Source organism: Mus caroli, unplaced genomic scaffold (assembly GCF_978045245.1).
Source record: "Mus caroli unplaced genomic scaffold, Mus_caroli_1 scaffold_10, whole genome shotgun sequence".
NCBI lineage: Eukaryota > Metazoa > Chordata > Mammalia > Rodentia > Muridae > Mus > Mus caroli.
In genome coordinates, this window is record NW_028227265.1 from 4,969,247 (window position 1) to 4,989,196 (window position 19,950).

The 19,950-nt window shown below is 50.4% G+C and overlaps 1 protein-coding gene across 1 annotated transcript in view; it reads right to left on the minus strand.

The window, feature by feature from the left end:
• The window catches only part of Galnt2 (polypeptide N-acetylgalactosaminyltransferase 2), a 118,631-nt gene that overhangs the window by 21,134 nt on the left and 77,547 nt on the right, over positions 1-19,950 (minus strand). Inside the window, exons 4-6 of the mRNA XM_021169564.2 lie at positions 1,658-1,756; positions 1,369-1,436; positions 1,092-1,157 (exon numbers count right to left, since the gene is read on the minus strand). Of these exons, the coding sequence (XP_021025223.1) occupies positions 1,092-1,157; positions 1,369-1,436; positions 1,658-1,756 (233 nt within the window). The remainder of the gene's footprint in view (positions 1-1,091; positions 1,158-1,368; positions 1,437-1,657; positions 1,757-19,950) is intronic.

Below are 19,950 nucleotides of genomic sequence, written 5' to 3' on the forward strand. Positions count from 1 at the left end.
GAAGCAGATTCAGTGGGCTAAGGAAGGTGGGTGGGAACTGGAATCTGAAGAAGCCATATCTGTGTAGAAGATCGATACTGACTAGAACTTGAGGGAAAGTTTGAATGCTGCAGGTCGTAAGTCATTGGCCGCTACTGTTTTTGTTAAATTTTAATTGTATGTGTATGGGCATATTTCGCCTACAGGCATGTGTACCTGTGCACCATGTGCCTTCTTCCTGAAGAGACAAGGATTGGATGCTGGATCCCCTGGAACTGGGAGTTACAGACAGGACTTGAACCCGGGTCTTCCCAGAGAGCAACCAGTGCTCTTTTAACTGTTGAGCCAGCTCTCAGCCCCAGCGGCCTGCCCACTCGGTACCAAGCTTCATATAGGACCAAGCATCTCCAGTGTATATGACCGCCGGATTGTCAGCAGATCACGGTTAACCACCAACCACAATACATCTGACACCACGGCAGAGGCTCCTCCGCTCTATTGTGATCTGTCTAATTAATGTCCCTACCAATATATTTGTTTATGTACCGACTTAGGACTTTGTACTTTGTGACTAAGCTCACGGCCCCTCTTCTACCACAGAAGCCATTTGGAACAATCTGACTCGCTCTGTGTTTCCATATATTTGATTCTGAATAAAAGCGTTCTTTTCTTTTCTTCCCTCTGGAGCAAGAGAGGGTATTGCACTCACACAGAGGCTGGCATGTAATGGTCGGTCTTGACTGTCAACATGACAGGACTTAGTATCACCGAGGAGACAGACATCTGGGTATGTCTGAGAGGAATTTTCTAAGGTTAGGTCAGAAGTAGGTGGCAGCATCTCCTGGGCCGGGGTCCTGGTTGTGTAAGGAGGACCCATGAGTTCTCACACCCATCTGTCTGTCTGCTGTGGGCCCACGTGACGAGCTGCCTCATGTTCTTGCCACCATGGTGGACTGCATCCTTGGAACTACGAGCCAGAATAAACACTTCTTTCTTTAAACTGCACCTGTCACACTAGCGAGAAATCACCGCACAGGCACTGAGAGACACACCATCTCACGAGGGCAGAGACACGCTGCTTCACAAATGACGAGCAGGGGGGACCTCCTTACCTTCTCTCCGGTCATTTCTGAGGACCCGCACCTTCTCGATTTTCCCCAAGAGGGCCCCATCCTCAGCTAAGGAGAGAAAAAAGGTGGACGATAGTGATCCTTGAGTCTACACGGGGCTCTGAGCTGGAAGGCCACATACTTGGTCACCTATGCAAAGTCCTGCCCCCGGGGTCTCCGGAGGACATCTCTTTCCTGCCCCTAGGTCCCTACTCCACTCCAGACTGTATTAGGTCACTCTTCCCAGACACCCCAAACCAGGAAGGCTGATGAAACTCACGGTCGTTGCTGTAGTCATCCACCAGGATTATCTCCTTGATGAGGTGAGGTGGACTCCTCTTGAGGACACTGAGGAAAGACAGAGGGACGGAGCCTTGTAAGGGCGGAGCTCTGCTTGGAAGTTTCCTCTCTCTTTTGGTCCCCGGCCTTGGCTTGAGGAGCCAACAGCTACCCCATGCTTGGCAGCTGATGTCCTGTCTGTAGCCCCAGCTGATGCACCTGAGGTGCAGTCATTGTCAGGTGCCCCAAACACTTCCCATGAGACGCTGGGAGATATCCGTTGGCCTCACCTGACCACCGTCCGCAGCAGGGCCGACCTGGCTTCATTGTGGAATGTGATCACCACACTGGTGGCTGGCAGGTCCACTCGCCACTGCTTGCGCTGACACCTGAGGAAACAGAGAGACCGGCCCTGTGAACAAAGGACACACCCCGCAATGACGGATCATCCCTGCTCGATAAGCAGAGTGGGCTGCCAAGACCGAGAGGCTGCGGTTAGCCTGCCAGCTGTGGGAGGTTCTGTCACAGACGCACATATGGAAGCAGGAGCTACAGCCAGGTTCTGCTTACAGACAAGGGCGTTCTGCAAGCTGTATGAACTGAGAAGAGATTTCTAACATGTAAGGCACATGTTCTAAAGCAGTGAAATAGCCTCCCACTTCCAGACAGACACTCCTCAGCCGCACGCCTGCCTCAGTTCTCAGCATTTTTTTTCCCTTGGGGGGACCTACGCCAGCCAGCCATTGCTTTCTTCTCACCTTGTGCTTTGCCTGCAACAGGCAAGGGGTCTATTGGGTGATTGGCTCTCACAGTATCAAAGGACCCACTGCCTGCCGTCCTTCATACTGCCTGCCAGGCCTCCTCCCAGTAACCTGGTGACAGAAGAGCAGGCTGTGTTCATGGAAGCCGGACTGGCAGGTGGGCAGGCACCTTAGGATTGTCTCAAGTACAGGGCCGTAACAACGTAGGCCTGCAAAGATGGCAAGCCGCACAGGGCCTCTGCGTCGACTGTGGACGCCTTACACTTGAGCCAATGGAGACCAGTTTTAAAGCCACGCCTCTTCTGATGAGGATGTTCAAGTATAACATGGTCAAAATACTCACTAAAGTAAGACCCAGCTCAGCAGAACTCACGTGGACTCTTCCAGGCCACGCTGGGGATGCAGGTAGAGAGCAGTGTCCCAGAGTCTCTACACAACTCCCCGAGGAGGTTGAAGACCTTGTCAGAGCCTTGGGACACTGTCAGCTGTGTCTGAGTGTAGCCAGAGTCTCAAGTGGTCAATGGTGATGCCAGTGACACCAGACTGAGAAGAAGCCCAGCAGAGCAGCCGGGCTGACAGGGTGGACTGAACAGAGGAGGGAACCCACAAATCCAGTCCCTGCCTCTGGGCCCCTCCTTGCCCTTGTCATCTCTTCAGGTGGTAGAGCCTTCCATGGGTCCAACACACTGAAGACTCAGTTTACCCTGCTGCTCATCAGATTCCCCCAGTTATCTTGAATGGAAATCAGTGGGAAAGGAGGTGGAGTCTGGAAGAACCCTGGAGCTCAGTCAGGGCTCAACACTCAACTGCTGAGCAGTGAATGAGATGCTGGCATAGCAGCCGCCGGACACCAGCAGAGAGGTGTGGAGAGGGCAAGGCAGGCGCCCCGAGATGAATGCTTCCCCAGGACTGACGAGAGGAGCCCAGCCCTGCAGACTGTGAGCAGCAGCAAGAAAAGCAGCACAATTATAAAGCAATTAGGGCTGCAATTGCAGAAGGGGCGTCGTTGGTTAATTTTAGTCATTATAGTACGTTCTTTTTAATTAATCACACAAAAAAATTGTATAGCAGTTGTTTGTGGGGAGTTGGGGAACGAATTCTACAGTTAGCATCTGATCTCACTGTAGATGAGCCTTCGTGGACAAGCCAATTGATAAAAATTAGCAGGAAGGTAGATGAACGAAGAATCTATCAAGTTTCAGCTGTAAACAAATTACCAAATGGCTTCACTGTCAAGAGGCTAATCTGTAATGCTGTAAGAGGGAGAGGCTCTGTGCTTCGAGGCTCACCACCCTCTGTACCCAGGTCCCCACGTAGCCCAGGAGTGACTGAGCCAGCAGACCTTGGTTGGGAGACTCCAGGGACCCACAGGGCGGAGTGGGTCCGTGAGAAGATAGATAGCATTTTTCACTCTCAGAGCGCTGGATTCCGGGCCCATCCAATCACGCCCCAGTCTCTCATTCTCCTCATCTCTGCAGGAAGCTCATCTTCCAGGAGCTTTTGGAAGTCTCCTGGGGCTCTGGAAGCATTTGCTGGAACAAGCAGGCTGCTGCTACACAGCGTTTTATTAAAACTCCTCTGCATATTCATAAGGCTCAGGCTCGGGTCTGGGCAATCAGGCGCTTCAGCGGGATCCCATTCTTAAGGAAGAGGAGTAAGGAGTGCAAGCTGAAGGATCTCACACCCCACGGGTGGAGTGTGTGCACAGATCCAGATAAGCCTCACACTCAACCCAGATGAGGCCCCGGGGGAGCCAAACCGCTTTAAAAAGAGAAGCAATTAATTTTGCATTTAAAGAGTCTTGCTTGGCCCTGTCAGCCAGTCTTAACTGCTCTGGAGGCAGTGGGAACCAGGGTGGCAGCTGCTACAAGTCCATCAGCTGTAGGGTGCTTCCTCCCAGCCAAGCGGGACGGAGAGCAAGCAGACAGCAAGAGAACGAGGCAGCTGGAGTCTCTTCTCCCAGACACACACAGAAGCCCACTCTGGGCCCTGGTTTACTAGAGGCTCCAAAGACTTGGTACTGGCACTGTCATTCTGGAAGCTTCCTGTCCACTAAAATGGCAATTTGACAAGTCAGACACATAAAGATAACACACACACACACCACCAAATGGACTCAGCAGGTTGTATTTATATACATGTGTGTGTGTATGTGTGTGTAACAATAATGAGAAAGAGGGCATGGATTTGAGAGAGGACAGGGAAGGGGCTAGGGAAAATTACATAAATACAATGTATGTATATATATATATATATACATATATATATATATATATGGAAATTAAAAAGTCAAATTAAAAGATTTTGAAAACCCTTAGTTTAGCTAAAGAGTTCCAGAAGGATCCTGCCTCTCCCAGATGTGCCTCGCATTTCACACACACAAAAGGTTTTCCTTTCTCTTGGCTTTCCTATTTCTGACATTAAATCAAAGCTCCAGCTGACTCCCAGGGACAGACGGATGCTGCAGACATACACTGAATGATCCTAAATGCCATTGGGTCATTTGCAAAGATTATTACATGTCACGGTGGCCAGTAATACATGTTACTGATCCTGGCGTTATCCACGAGCATCACAGGAATACACAGGATAGAAACTGGCCAGAACATGTCCATACCCAAGGGGAGGGTCAAGTCCTAGCAACGGTACGGTCAGAAGGGTGGTGAGGGTCCCTGGGTTTCTTCTCACCCCGCGTGACACTGTGGTGGTCTGACTAGGAATGTCCCCCATAGACTCATAGGTTTGAATATGCTTGGCCGTGGGAGAGGGGGCGGCACTACTTGTGGCCTTGTTGGAGGATGTGTGTCCCTGTGGGGTGGGCTTCGAGGCCCTCCTCCTAGCTGCCTGGAAGACAGTAGTCTTCTCCTGTTTGCCTTCAGAACAAGATGTAGAACTCTTGGCTTCTTCTCCAGCACCATGTCTGCCTGGATGCTGCCATGTTCCTGCCTTGGTGATAATGGACTGAACCTCTGAACCTGTAAGCCAGCTCTGATTAAATGTTGTCCTTTATAAGAGCTGCCTTGGTCATAGTGTCTCTTCTCAACAATGGAAACCCTAATTAAGACAGACGTCAGGACATTAGTGATGTAGCTCACTGGCTTCGTGTAGGGACAGTGACAAGCAGGAGGGCCTTCACTCTGTGGTCCTGTCTTTACAGCAGCTCACAGGCAACAGTTACCACCCTTTCAGGCCCTTTCCAACCCCCAGTGTCGGGAGAGGGAACCTCTAACCCAGGTTTGGTGCACTGTCATTCCTAGGTATGCTTTTAACTAATCACACACAGAAAAGGCATATATACATCCCTAAACAGCATGGTATCAACCTCCGAGGACTCAGCTGATGGGGAGGACACACAGTTGCTGCTCGCCTGGGCACATAGCTTTGCCACACAACCCTGCTGTAGTCAGGTCACACTGTGGAGGTTCCCACCTAGGAGCAGACACACACACTGTCCCTGCCTATTCTCCTGTCAAGGAGTAAGGAGCACCGGTAACCGTGTACTGAGTCACCCCACGCTCTTCACCCTTTGCCGTGATTCCCTCCCACTCTCATCTCACCCCACTGAAAGCCCAAGGCCTCGCAACGTCTTACTTCTCCCCTTCCGAGAGCTGAGATGGCAGGTGTGTGCCACCATGCCCAGCTCGTGCCTTCTATTTCTTGAGTGATTTTGGTAATATTTTCCTAGAAAAATATCTATTCCATTTACATTTCTTTTCGTAGACATGTACCTGCAACTGTCTTATTATCTTAGCTGCTCTGGGTGTCTCACGAACACACAACCAATCCGAGGTTTCTGGTTTTGTTAAAGATCGTTGGGGGCGCATCTGAGAGAAGCTGCACACAGTCCTCTGTTTCCTCTGGGTTGCTCACTTTGCCTCCCTCCCTCACTTCCTTCTGCTTCAGGGTTATCCTACGGTTCTGCCACCTTGAGTTGGAAGAGACCAGGCTACCCCATATAAGGAACCAAGTTGACTTGAATGAATTTAGTCCTCACCTGGAGATGTAGGGAGTTCTATATTCTGCCAAGAGGAACTGGGAACAGGGAACAGCCTCCTGGCTCTGTGAAGACAGTGAGATGTGCCCCACTCTGTCCTGAGCTGAGGTCTGTTCCTGCTGCTGAGGTGGGAAGATAATGCAGCTAGGAGCCCTGTGGCTGGTCTGATTTCTGCCTTTGCCACTCACCCGACGACGTGTGAGTCTCTACAGCGTGCTAACAGTCAGAAGTCTCAAAAACCTGAAGAACTTAAGGTAGATCCTTCAGCTTCCCAGCTGGGGCACGGAAGTGCAGTGAGGACTGTTTTCACAGGAACACTGGGAGGATGTAGGCCCTGAGCAGAGGCAGTGGCTCGCTGGAAGCCTGAATTCCCCCACCCCCCACCCCCAATTCCTTCCCCTGCTTCTGACCCACAGTTCCTCTCAGCTGGGGGAAGACAGATCTGTCATCTCAGTGGCTGCCTTGGCAATTGATACAATGTTTCCAAAGTGTCTGGAACAGTCATCTAGCCTGTTGTGTGGCCGGAGTGCTAGCCAAGCCAGAGCTGGAAACACTTTCCCCACTCCTGAGCTGGCATTCAGGGTGAGCAGCTGCTGGAAAGCTACAGACAGCTGACCACCATCACAAAGCCGGACCTGGCCAGGGGATAGCAGGCTCACCCGGGATACCCAGAGCTGAGTCACATGCAGGTGCCTGGCTCTGCTGAACACTGATTGTAACCTGTAACCAAGCAGGCCAGGCAAAGAGTCCCAGGCTGTGCTGAGGCAGCTACCCCTAGACTCATTTGTAAAAACGATTTTTTAAGTTTTCATATACACATGTAGTTGTGTTAAGCCTGTTTCCCATATACCTCTCCCTCCCTTTCCAAGCGCCTCCTCTGTTCCAACCTAGATGGCTTCATTTCTACCTTCCTGTCATAAATACATACACGATTTTATATATATAAAGTCTAGGATCCGCAAATAAGAGAAAGCGTGTGATGTCTGTCATTTTGAGATTGGCTTATTCACCTAATATGATTGCATCAATTTTCCTATAAATGGCATGACGGCTCCTTCTTTACAGCTGAAAACAACCCCAGTGTCCTTGCCTTTCCCCACGCTGATGGCACCTGGCCTGCCTCTGTAACATGGCTGCTGTGACTAGTGCTGCTGTAATTGTCAATGTGTAAGTGTCTGTCTGTGTGATCTTGACTTGAATGTCCTCTAGGTAAATCCCCAGGAGTGATGTGGCTCCGTCATCAGAAGATATGGTTTTGTGGTATTTTTTTTTTTTTGAGAGACCTCCACACTGTGTGGAGAGATGCTATTCACGGCAGCAGTGTATTGCAGAAGCTGAGTTCCTGTCTCTAACCACAGCCAACGGCACATACGGAAGACCCAGCCGCAGTCAGATACACAGAATGGGCTTGCTGGAAACAGCCCCACCCCATCCTACCTGAGCTAGATACATGTCTCAAGCTCTGCCCAGCAAAACAGCACAGACAGCTCTACATTTCAAGATGGTTGCTATGGAATCTTCCAGAAGCCTAGGTGAACAATTTGATAACTTCTGAATTAGAAATGGAGGCAGATGTCAAAAAACAGTTAAAAGAACCAAACTAGCTGTTATATAATGCTTAACCAAAATGCTTAGTGGCCCTCCCAACAGCAGGGGCAGGACATCCAGGTCCCAGCTGGCTCCTAGCCAGTCCTGATATCTACCCAGAATGCCCTGGGTCTTCTAACACCAGAGAGCCGAACCCTAAAATACTTAATGACCTTTGCAGACTGCTCTGAAATTAGGCTCCTTAAGGTCTGGCTGCCAGGGTCTGACAAGCCCTATTCACCCTGGGTTTGTTTATCTCATGTCACCATTATTAACCTAAAACAGCTTTCTCACGCCCTACAGTCCTGGCACCACATACTGCAAACATCAGAGGAGCCAAGTTCAAAACCACAGCACTCATCACCTCACGGCATGAGACGCAGCCTGCCTCACTGACCGCCCTGCCTCAGAAAGCTCAGTGCCCTTTGGGAGGCTGAGGGTTCAGCACAAAAGCACAGACAGGGCCAGTAGCTGGGCCCTGCACACTTCAGGCTGGGCAGCAGGGGAGGTGGTGCCAACTCACTGAGGAAGTCTGAACCTGCAGAGCCTCATGGGGTGCATTCTGCAGGCTGAGCCATCGCAGGAGGCAGTGAAACTCTTTCATCAGGACCATCACCCACTCTCCACCACCTTCCGTTTTCCAGACATTAGCTTTTAATGGAAAACGTTGAGAAAATAACAGCCTTACACAGTGCTGTGAGCACTCCCTTAATCTCCCTAAGAACACCTCACCAGCAGTGTGCACTTGCCCTCTGAGCTGGAGCCATTCCTGAGAGTCAAAGCAAGACCTGTCCCTTTAAACTCATTCAGCTGCAGAACAGCCAACAGGAACCACAATGTACTCCTTCCCTTGCTTGACCAGATGCCTGCCTGGGTCCCCCAGATGCCGCAGATGCCCTCCAACTACAGCTTCCACACGTGGGATGGCCCAGTCCTGTCTCACACAGAGCCATCCATGCCTCCGTTTGCTCTGCTCCTCTGACATCTAAGTTGGCTGAGCTCCAGGGCAACCTTTCCATGAACTGCCTTGGGTGAGCGGCTTACGTTCCCCCCTGTGCTTATCTCTTCCAGGCCGAATGCCAGAGCCTCGGAGCTCTGTAGGGTGGCCATTCTCCCTACATGGAGCAGATGGCCAAGATCCTGAGCTCTGCCCAGCAGGAGGTCTGGGAACTGCCTGACCACAGATGCCTTCAATGTTCTGCGCTTGACAAACAGATCAGCTGGCAACTGCAGGCCATGCTGGATCCTCTGTTTTCAGAGATAAGGATAGACAGGTATTTAATCCCTGGGTGCGTGGAGGTGGCCGTCACCATCCATGCTATAGACAGGACATCATCACTACCGCATCTCTTCAGGCAGCACCCATGAGCTGCTCAACCCTTGGCGCTTACCACCAAGCTTGGCAAATGCAGGTCAATCCCTGGGAGCCAGGCAGTGGAAGAACCTCAAGCTGTCCTCTGACTTCTGTATGTGCACTGCCACGTGTGCATCTGCACGCAAATAACATCAAAAAGGTGTAATAACATTTAAAAAAAAAAAACTTAAAAGGTGCAAGAAGTTACAAAACGGGGGGAAGCATGAAACCACCCCAGGCCAGTGCGGTTTTGGACCTGTGTGGACAACACTGTGCAAATGAAAATGCTCTACGTATATGTGAGTGTATGTGCAGCGTCCTCAGAGGCTACGAGAGGGCATGGCATTCCCTGGAGCTTTGTGAGCTGCCAGGTATGGGCGCTGGGAATGAAACCTGCGTCCTCTCGAGAGACATAGGTGTTTAATCCCTGGGTGCGTGGATTAATCTGGATCTCTCCATCCTCCAGACTAAACTCTCTGGAAGGAAGGATGGCGACTATTGGAAGGATGACTACAGGGCACTGGGGAGCTGGCTCAGTGATCCAGGGCACCGGCTGCTCTCCCAGAGAACTGGGATAAATTCCCAGCACCCACACGATGGCTCACAACCCAGTGGCACTGTTCTCGAGGTGGCACACAGACACACGTGCAGGCATAACACCCATGCACACAATTTTTTTTTTTAAAAAATCACAAAAATTAAGATGACTGTCATAATCTATCTAATCCCCAGATCGCAAACAGAACAAAAAGGGGTTGGGACAGAGACAAGCATATATGCTCCTCATTAAAAAACGGGCAGTTTTACTCTTAGTATTAAACCAGTACTTGTCTAATTACTACTCTTGCTGAAAATGGCAACTAACTGAGTTATAAGCAGAAAACAAACTCTGTCAACCAACTGGGGGGACAAAAAAATATAGCAAGGAGCGGCTAGTAAATAAAACCGTGTCTGCGTCAAAGACGGCGACAGACCCGCACGATTCAAGATCCACAAGTCTACAGGAAGAAGGGGGAAGCCAGGAGCATGGGGTCCTGCCCACGGCTCCCCCAAGGCTGCCTTGTAAGTCAGCTCAGGCTCTCACCAGGGGCCAAGCAGCAGCAGCAGCAGCAGCAGCGGCCCCTCTGTGCTTAGAGCGGCAGCCTCTAGAACCATGAATGAGCCAGAGAGCTTCACCTTCGGAACTGATTCAGTCTCGGGTACTCTGAACTGAGGATACTTGGGGTAAAACAGACCTAAACACACCCGGAGACTAAACGTCAGGGCCAGAGGGGGCGCTGCTGTCTCCACTACTGACAAGGCCCAGGCAGAAGAATGGGGAGCTTAAGGTCAGGCTGAGCTACAGAATGGCGAGTTGAGTGAAAATAGGGGCTGCAGCTGGGCTGGGGCTCAGTGGAGAGCGCTGGCCTAGTGTTAGCAAACCCGGCCCAACCCCCAGTGCAGTGTAAAAAACAAAAGGAACGAACACAAAACAGCCTGTCTGTGCCACTCCGGCCTGGCCGAATGGTGTGGCAAAGTAAATATGTTACACAACGGATAAGTTTTTTTTTTTTTTTGTTTTGTTTTTTAATTTTTAATATTTTTATTACATATTTTCCTCAATTACATTTCCAATGCTATCCCAAAAGTCCCCCATAGCGCCCCCCACTTCCCTACCCACCCATTCCCATTCTTTTGGCCCTGGCATTCCCCTATATTGGGGCATATAAAGTTTGCAAGTCCAATGGGCCTCTCTTTCCAGTGATGGCCGACTAGGCCATCTTTCGATACATATGCAGCTAGAGACAAGAGCTCCGGGGTTCTGGTTAGTACATCATGTTGTTCCAACAATAGGGTTGCAGATCCCTTTAGCTCCTTGGGTACTTTCTCTAGCTTCTCCATTGGGAGCCCTGTGATACATCCAATAGCTGACTGTGAGCATCCACTCCTGTGTTTGCTAGGCCCTGGCATCGTCTCACAAGAGACAGCTATATTTGGGTCCTTTCAGCAAAATCTTGCTAGTGTATGCAATGGTGTCAGCGTTTAGAAGCTGATTATGGGATGGATCCCTGGATACGGCAGTCTCTAAATGGTCCATCCTTTCATCACAGCTACTAACTTTGTCTCTGTAACTCCTTCCCTGGGTGTTTTGTTCCCAATTCTAAGAAGGGGCAAAGTGTCCACACTTTGGTCTTCATTCTTCTTGAATTTCATGCGTTTAGCAAATTGTATCTTATATCTTGGGTATCCTAAGTTTTGGGCTAATATCCACTTATCAGTGAATACATATTGTGTGAGTTCTTTTGTGATTGTGTTACCTCACTCAAGATGATGCCCTCCAGGTCCATCCATTTGGCTAGGAATTTCATAAATTCATTCTTTTTAATAGCTGAGTAGTACTCCATTGTGTAAATGTACCATAATTTCTGTATCCATTCCTCTGTTGAGGGACATCTGGGTTCTTTCCAGCTTCTGGCTATTATAAATAGGGCTGCTATGAACATAGTGGAGCATGTGTCCTTTTTAACGGATAAGTTTATGTTACTTCCCGTGTGCCAGATTACAGCACTGCTGTTGGTTACACAGATCTTCTTAGAAATGAGCAGAGGCCTGTGATGATGTAGAAGCAGGTGTCCAAACTTCAGGAGGAGCAACATTTCCAGGGCAGCCAACCAGCCCGCTGCAGCAGGCCTGTTCTGCACTCCGAGACAGCTCTGGGTACTTTAAACACAAACATGTGAGTAAGAAGACTGAGGCCGGGGCATGGCTCTGGACCCGAGTTCACGTCCCAGAACATATGGAAAAAGCCAGTCGCAGGAGGCCCCAGCACTGCAGGACACACACACACAAGTGAGGACATGAAGGCATGGCCCTACAGACAGGTGTGTTCATGCTGTCCCCCACTTCCTTAGCTTAAACAGATCTCTCTAACTCTCAGTCCTCTCGGCGATACAACACAGGAACAATAATGAATGCACCTACTTTCTAAGGCTGCTGTGGAAGCCAAGTGGGAAGAAATGTGTGTGATGGTCTTAGAAATATCTGCAGCAAAATCCCTAGCTACAGAGAGTCAGTGACAGTGATGACAAGGCCACAGGTACTGGGCAACATCATGCAGCTGTAACATCTGGCTCCTGAACGATACGGGCTGGGGGCAGAAAACCAATGGCTTACGTTTAAACTGACAGTTAGAAAAAGAATTTCATACAATTGTGAAGCTGTCGCCTAAACACGTACAAGGTTAAAAAAGGAAAGTTAGAGCAGAACTTCAGACAAGTGGGAAACAGCAATATTTTGGTTATTTTAAAGTAGGCTTAAAAATAGCTGAGACAATAACACTATACTTCATAAGACAAGAACGCCAGAGACTCAGGCACGTTGCAGCCTGAGCTCTCAGTGCTCATGGGGTGGGTATGTGGGAGGAGTCTAGGGGGCTGGCGGACCCTAATGCACTGGTGTTACAGAACTTTCCAGAAGGAAGTGAGCAGACATGCATTCACCCCAGGTACAGCGTCGATGGAAGACCAGCGGAGAGCCAGAGAGTTTGGGGGTAGGCGACAGGAAGGTTCCTGGAAGTGATACAACTGAAGAGGTCTCCGCCCTCTTCAAGTCTTAGCTGCTCGTGTATCTTGGCAAGCTCCCCCCAGGGGAATATTAAAAGCCTGATCTTGTGAGGGTAAACACAATAACTGTGATTTCAAGGTGACAAGGGCCATGTGAGGATCCGAGGGCAGTTCTGCAGAGGGACACACACAAAGTAGTCTGTACAGAACTCAGTGGGTGAGCGGGGCTTCCTCTTCCACTGTGGGCGAATCTGAGACAAATAGGAGCTCTGCTCACAAGGATGACAGATGGGAGGGAGGAAGACCCACTCCTCAACGTGGTGACAGACAGAGGTTTCACGACTGCTGGAGACCTCAGTGTAGGAATGCACACACAGCACTGTCTTCTGGGAAGGCAAACTCTCCAGACATCTTCAAGTAACAGGAAAGGTCGACACATGCCAACATCACGCCACACATAATTTCTTAGAGGCCATCAAAGGATTAGCATGATTAAAATGGCCATGGGAGTGGTGGGTGTTCACAGATGAAGTGTAAGAAACAAGTCCTATGAAAGAGTCAGAAGCGTAGAAGAGATGCAGGCTTTTGCCTTCTGGGCATTCCAGTCATTTACCACAGCCATTAAACTGGAAGAGGAAGAAGGCCAGGGCGCTGGCCCCACGGAGTCTGACTTAGAAACCGAACTCCAAACTAAGCGGCAGTCTCCATCAGCCTAGAGCGTAGGCCCTACACAGAATAAACGTTGGGACCTTGTCAGAACCAAGCAACACGGTGCTCTTTCAAGTTATATCTTCTTTCAAATCAGTCAGCAAAAGATATGACTAAAGACACTCACCCAATGTGGTCAGTACGGACAAAAGAAAGGGAGTCCTCGTCTACCCTGAGAGAGATGCATGCATGAGCATAAACTGGGAGGCACAAAGTCACACAGAGTGGAAGCTATGGCCACAAAAAGACCCCAGGAATTGCTTCCCCTGTGAGGCTCAGAGGCAGATGGGTGCTGGGCTTCCCTGGCATCGAGCAGCAGTAGGACAAGGACAAGTCAGGAGGGACGGCCTTCAGAGGCTGTGAGTGCTTCTTAGCTTTCTGGTGTGGTTTCCTTTTTGCTTTTTAAAAAAATACAACAGACGTACCTACTTTAAAAAAAAATACACCCTCAAAATAATAATTGAAAAAGCAGTCTAAGAAACTCGGAGTGTTTAAAGAAAGGAGGACAAGGGGGTTTTGCAACTCAAGGCTGTTCCACACAAGATGTGGCAGATCCAGCTCGTATCCGCCTGAGAGACGTCCAGCAGCAGTGGTGGCTGCCAGCACGCTTGTCCTCAATACTGTCATTGCCATTATGTTACCCTGACTTCTGTGGCTTGGCGCCACTAAGGTCAAGCATGATGCAGGAAGGAAGCCCTCAGATGAGGACACAGAGCTTCTGCCCGAGGATTCCAGTGTGTGCCAGCCTCCGGCGCCACAACAGAGGAAACTGGAATCCTGGGTGGCCGAGGGACTCTGCTAGTGGCCAGAGAGCCAGCACCCCAGTCACAGGAACAGCCATGAGCAGGGAGATGGCAAGACAGACCTCAAGGTAACCCCCAAACCACAGCTTTCCTAGTGGCTGCAGCCCCCTTAGAGGTGATGCTGGCTGCTCTGCGCAGACCAGGGAGATCCTCTGTCATGGACCCTCCCCTTCTCAGTACCTAGTAAGGACCCAGTCCCCCACGGCTACATCATAACAGAGAGAAAAGGCCACGGGTGGACAACTCTCTTCACGTTTGGTAGCAAATCTTAACGCATGAGAAGGGCCTGGCGTGCTGGAAGAAAGCCTGCATGCCCGTGTGTCTGCAGTGTCCTGTCAGACACGTGCTGTGTTCTCTCTGCCACTGATGCCAGATGCACCAGCCCCGAGAGGAACAAGCAGGCGCGCACAGGCAAGCCCAGGCACCACAGCTTTTGGCACACGTCATTCCACAGCAAGTTCGACCTCCACCTTCTGCTTCCCTCTCCTGGAGCACACAGCAGCCAGGGGGCCATCCTGGGAGCGGAAATCGGCTCCTCTCCAGACAACAAACCCGCAGGCCCTGCCCTGCGATCTCTGGAACAGAGAGACACACTGCTACCCTGGCAAGCACTGGCCTTCTGTGACCATGGCACAAATGGGCCTACACAGAGAGGGCAAGCCAATGTCCTCACAACGTGCCTCTGAACTCACTTCCCTATTCAAGCGCATAGGCACGCACACATTCATGCACACAGTAACATGTGTATGGCCACACCAGCCTCCTGTGGTTGATTGGTTGGGTATCATTAAGGTAAATGGCTATTATTGTAGAAGTCTGAACTTTTAAATTTTTAGACTGAAGTGAGGGTTCTGGGCAACCATGGGGTCTATCACCAAGGTCCAGTATCTCTAGGGCACATGGTTTGCAACAAGCAACAGACAGGATCATTCATTAATCAATGTCCTTGACTGCTGATCAGCAAGAGACACCATATCATGTGACCAAGCATACAGTATAGGCCAACTGACCCAGAAAGGTATCGTGCCATTCTGCCACCTTCATACACTACACAAGGCTTTTCCATTTCAAAGACAAAAGAACAGGGCCTACCACTATGTATTTGTAAGCCTAGATGGACAGAGGGCAGAGGCAGAAGGATCCCAAGTTTAAGGCCCGCCTGGGCTATAGAGTGAGTTCAAAAATCAGCCGAGGTCAGTTGGTGAGGCCCTGTCTCAAAATAAAAAGGAAAAAGGTCTGGAGATGTACCCTAGTGGGGGACACTTGCCTAGCATGTGTGAGCCCCTGGGTTCAATTCCAGCATTGCAAACAAACACGTATACACCAGGGGCTGCTTGGCGATGCTGAAGTGAAGGCTTTCAAATGGGCAGCCGACGGAGGACAGCCTGGATTGACCTGATTTATCCGGCCAGCCTGCTGAGTCTGTTTTCCCTGCTCTGATTCCCTCAGTAGTAGGCAGGTCATGGTTTCAAAGGTATTTCTTTAACCTGTTTTTCTGCTGATCTGCTACAGAAAGAGCCACATAGCAATGAAGCAACACAGCATACCCAGGGTCAGTCCTCGAGGTCGGCGTGGCGTGCCACACGAGTCAAGAACAAAGCTTCCCAAAGCACAGCCCGGTCTGCTCAACCTGATTCACACAAGCCACTGGTCACAGGACAGCAATGACCAACACCGGCACAGAAGCCAGGGGTTCACAAGCCTTTCCATATTTCCACAGATGTCGGAGCTTACTGACAGCCGAGGGACAGTCACGGTTATACTGTGACTGCACTGCAGATAAAAGCCTGGGGTCAGAGATCATTTTCACCATGGTCTGAGAGTAACAAGTGACAGAACTACTAACAGAGTCATGGTGTCCGTCCCCATGTCCACGCCGTCCGTCCCCAGGTTCATGACACTTCTGCTCAGGGTGAAATGCAGGAGCTGTGAATTCTCAGCTAAATTAGAACTAAATGAAACACTTGGGGGTTCCTCTACATTCAGAGACAACAAAGTTCTTTACTCTGGACGAAACTACTCATGGAAAGCAGAGAGTCAGGGATGAGAGGCAGAAACTGCCTCGGAAGTGCTGGAGAGACTGCGGGCAGCCAGATGCCCTGAGAGAGAGGGGCCAGCCTTCTGCTGCCCTCCCCTTACCTGCCAGGCAGAATACATCCAACAGAGCAACGGCCTTGTGGAGAGGAGGCCAGAACCCAAGTCAGGACTTGCTGATGACAATGGGACTGAGATTAGGGTGGCAATCCTAGGAGCTTCCTAGAAGAAGAAAGGCCTGGACACTTCAGACTGCTCCCACCCAACAGAAACCCAACCCGTGGTTCAGTTCTGCATGGCACAAGAGTGATCTGCCTACGTTATCTGCAAAGCCTATCTTCCTTGGGGGATGGAAACACCAGGGATAGCCTTCGAGTATCTCTGTCCCTATTCACTACCAGAATAAGGCGATTCTACATATTCTCTGTCTACAGAGGGTTTCAGGCAGACTTAATACATTCGGGACGCAGGATGCATGGAGACAGAAGAATGAAAAATAAGAATGCAAGAGGGCAGAGGGCCAGTGGGAATACCCAACAAGAATGTGACAAGGACCTTGGGGACAGAGGAGGTGCTCACAAGGGTGGCAGAGGAAGTTACAGGCACTCAGACCCTTCAAACCCCAAACAGGCTCAAGTCTCAGAAGACAATGTCCACACATTCTTACAAATTACTACAAAGCATAGAGAAGTATCTTAAAGTACAACTATAAGCAAAGACAAACTGCCCCATAAAGAACGAGTCACAGCTATCTTCACCAGGAACGGTGGGAAGCACAGTGACTGAGAGCAAAGAAAGATGCAGAAGCAAAGGCCAACCAAGAGGTTTGCACTCTCAGCGGGGGCTGGGGAGCACCTCAGAAACAACTGAAACACACCAAGAGGAGCTAGTGCTCGGAGCTGGTGCCAAGAGGAACCACTGTGCACGCTTACTTAAGGGACACCGAGGGACAAGTGGCCAAGGCTGGATGGGAAGGAACAAGGAATGAGAATGGGAAGAAAGGCTTGGATATGAAGGGTATTTGCTGAAATTACACTCTCTGTGTGTGTGTGTGTGTGTGTGTGTGTGTGTGTGTGTGTGCACGCACGTGTTTATAAAGAAAGATGGGGTGGTGAGGTGTGCTGTTCAAAATGTAACATTCTCTCAGCTTGAACTCTGCTAGTTTATCGTAGCTGATACTTTAACTGGTAAGAGAAACACCCAGAGGCAGAACAGGAGGAGAAAGTATAGCAAGCAGGACTCGGCGGCACACCTTGAGAGACTGGCCTTAAACTCCAGAGTACATATCAAACACACAAGGACTGAATGTCCTCCTACATGACAAGGCTTGTCAGAGCCGACAGAGGCACCAGAGTGAACCAGAGGCGCCTTCATACATGTCACATAGAAGGTCCGAGAATGTGTGCGGGAAGCAAAGCCAGGACGGAGACCTCAAGTGACATCCCCACCAGAGAAATGACACCTGCCAACGAAAGTATGTCAGGCCAGCAGTGTACACATACAAGACGCTGAAGACCAAGGGTCCTCTGGTTCCTCAGCCACTCTAGGACTGCACTGCCCTCACCCAGGTCTTAAGCCTCACACTGGAAAGTCCGAGGTCTCATAGGCCTCCATCTGTGCTGGCGGGTGGGCTCCTGTGATAGCTTCCCCATTCTTGGCATTAGCAGTGTTTACTTGACAGAGTAACAGCAGTAGAGTTGGGGCGATGACCAGCACACAGTTCCAGTCCCAGCCAGGCCCTCACAGAACATGGCCAGTGCTGATGACCCAGGGACAGCAAGCACACACAGCATGCCAACACCCAACCAACCTACAACACCCTGCTTGAAGCTAGTGACACCCTCAGGAGCATACTGTCTCCAAGTGTGAGCTCTGTTTACAGCCAGACCTTCTGAAGGGTTTACGTCGGATCTCTCGGAGCACCAGAGCAGAGCAACCATGCTGTGCAAACTAAGCAAAGATGAGACACTCTAGTTCGGAAGCCTGCTTAACAGACAGGTTTGTTTGTAAGGAGGGTGGACCCTCCTTAGATGCTCCTCCTCAGGGGATGGGAAGGTGGGGAGGGGAACTGATCAGGACACCATAATCTCTGAACCATCTTTTAGTTTGAGATGCAAGCATATTTCAAAGTCCCAATGTTTGAAATTCAAGATAAAGCGAAACAGAGGAACCCTGAGCCCGACTTGGTACCGGAAGGCTGACAGGATCTCAGTCCCGTGGGATTTAGTGGAACAAACACAATGGTGGTGGTTGGCTGGCAGGAAGAAACCCCTGATGGTGTGTTTCCATGAGGGCTTGCTGGTGTCCCAGCAGAAGAAATCTTAAATTACCTTGAGCTCCTGGCAGAGAGGAGATATCGGCCAACCTCCAGTTCTGCTTGGAAGCAGCTGCACACTGTCCACACAGAAGCACTCCTAAGTGGCCTCAGAATCTAAGAGACCTGCCTAGCTCATATCCTATCCATTGCTGAGGGATGCCAGGAAGGCTCACAGACCCACAGACACCGTGACCTCTGAGTCACACAGGACCTGCTGGGCCACCTCTGCGCATGGCTGCCTGCGGAGGTCGCCTTCTCTTCTGTCTGCGTTTGTTTACCTCACGTGGACCTTCCAATGACAGAGGGTTGGTGCTTGGTATAGACTCTTTCTGGGATGACAGATGGCCATCTTCCCACCATGTCCTCACACGGTCAAGGGGAAGATCTCACTCTTAATGTCTTCCATCTCCCTCTCTTCCCCTACCTGATTCCTCCCCTTCATCCTCTTACTGAGATTCCAGTGGATCAGGGGCCGTTCTCACAACTTTATTTAACCTTAACCATGCCTAAGAAAGAAGCTATCTCCAAACAACAACACACTGGAGGCTCGGGACTTCACCATGTCGATTCATCCATAAACACCCATGCTCCCACTGGCTGCTGGTCAGAGGGAATGAAGACTCTGGGGTGGGGGTCCTGTGAGCCAAAAGAGCACAGAACAATCGCCGTCCTGCCATCCTGCAGGGGACAGAAGTCACAGACGGAAGCGCCAGTCGGATCGGGTCTGGGTGTCTCATCCTGAATCTGCTCTCATTGGTCTGCTTCCAGCTCCACAGACATGGGAGGCTGAGTTCTGTTGTGTGACGTCTTCAGAGTTGAAGCCAGGCTCTCACACGAAAGGCTCATGGCATCCCTGCTATAGAAACCTCAGGGAGCTGAAGAGAAAGCCTGATACTTTCCGCTGATGCCCTGTGATGGATTCCCGGAGCCAACACAAGTGGCCAATGCCTGTCAGGATTTAATTTACCCCAATTCAGCCAATGGGGAAACACACACACCCCGCCACGGCTTCAACACAGCAAAGGAGGCCGACCGACACAGACCAGGCAGAAATCAACCCATCCTGGGAGGAAAATTAGTTTGGGTAAACAATCATTCCAGAAATACTGAAAGAAAATCTGTCTGCAGAGTCTGAGGGAATTTCAGAAGCTCACAGGGGAGGCGGCAGCTCAGAGCCCAGCCCCCTGCTGACAAGCCCCAAACCACACCTTTTCCTGCTCAAAGGAGAGCAAGCCATGGTGAAATCTTAGTGGGAAAGCCAGCTAGCACCAGCTGGTGACAAAGCTCACCGGTCACACGGAGCTCAAACTTCAGTCATCTCAGATAGCCAGGTGACATTTCACCCTGACTGCTGAGCTCTGTCCTGAGGCTGAGAGCCCAGATTAGGTACTTTTCTCACTCCTGTGACTAAAAATAAAAAAAATAATCTGACAACATGAAGAAATTCGGGTGCATTTTGGCTCACAATGCTAAGCGCAGTTTA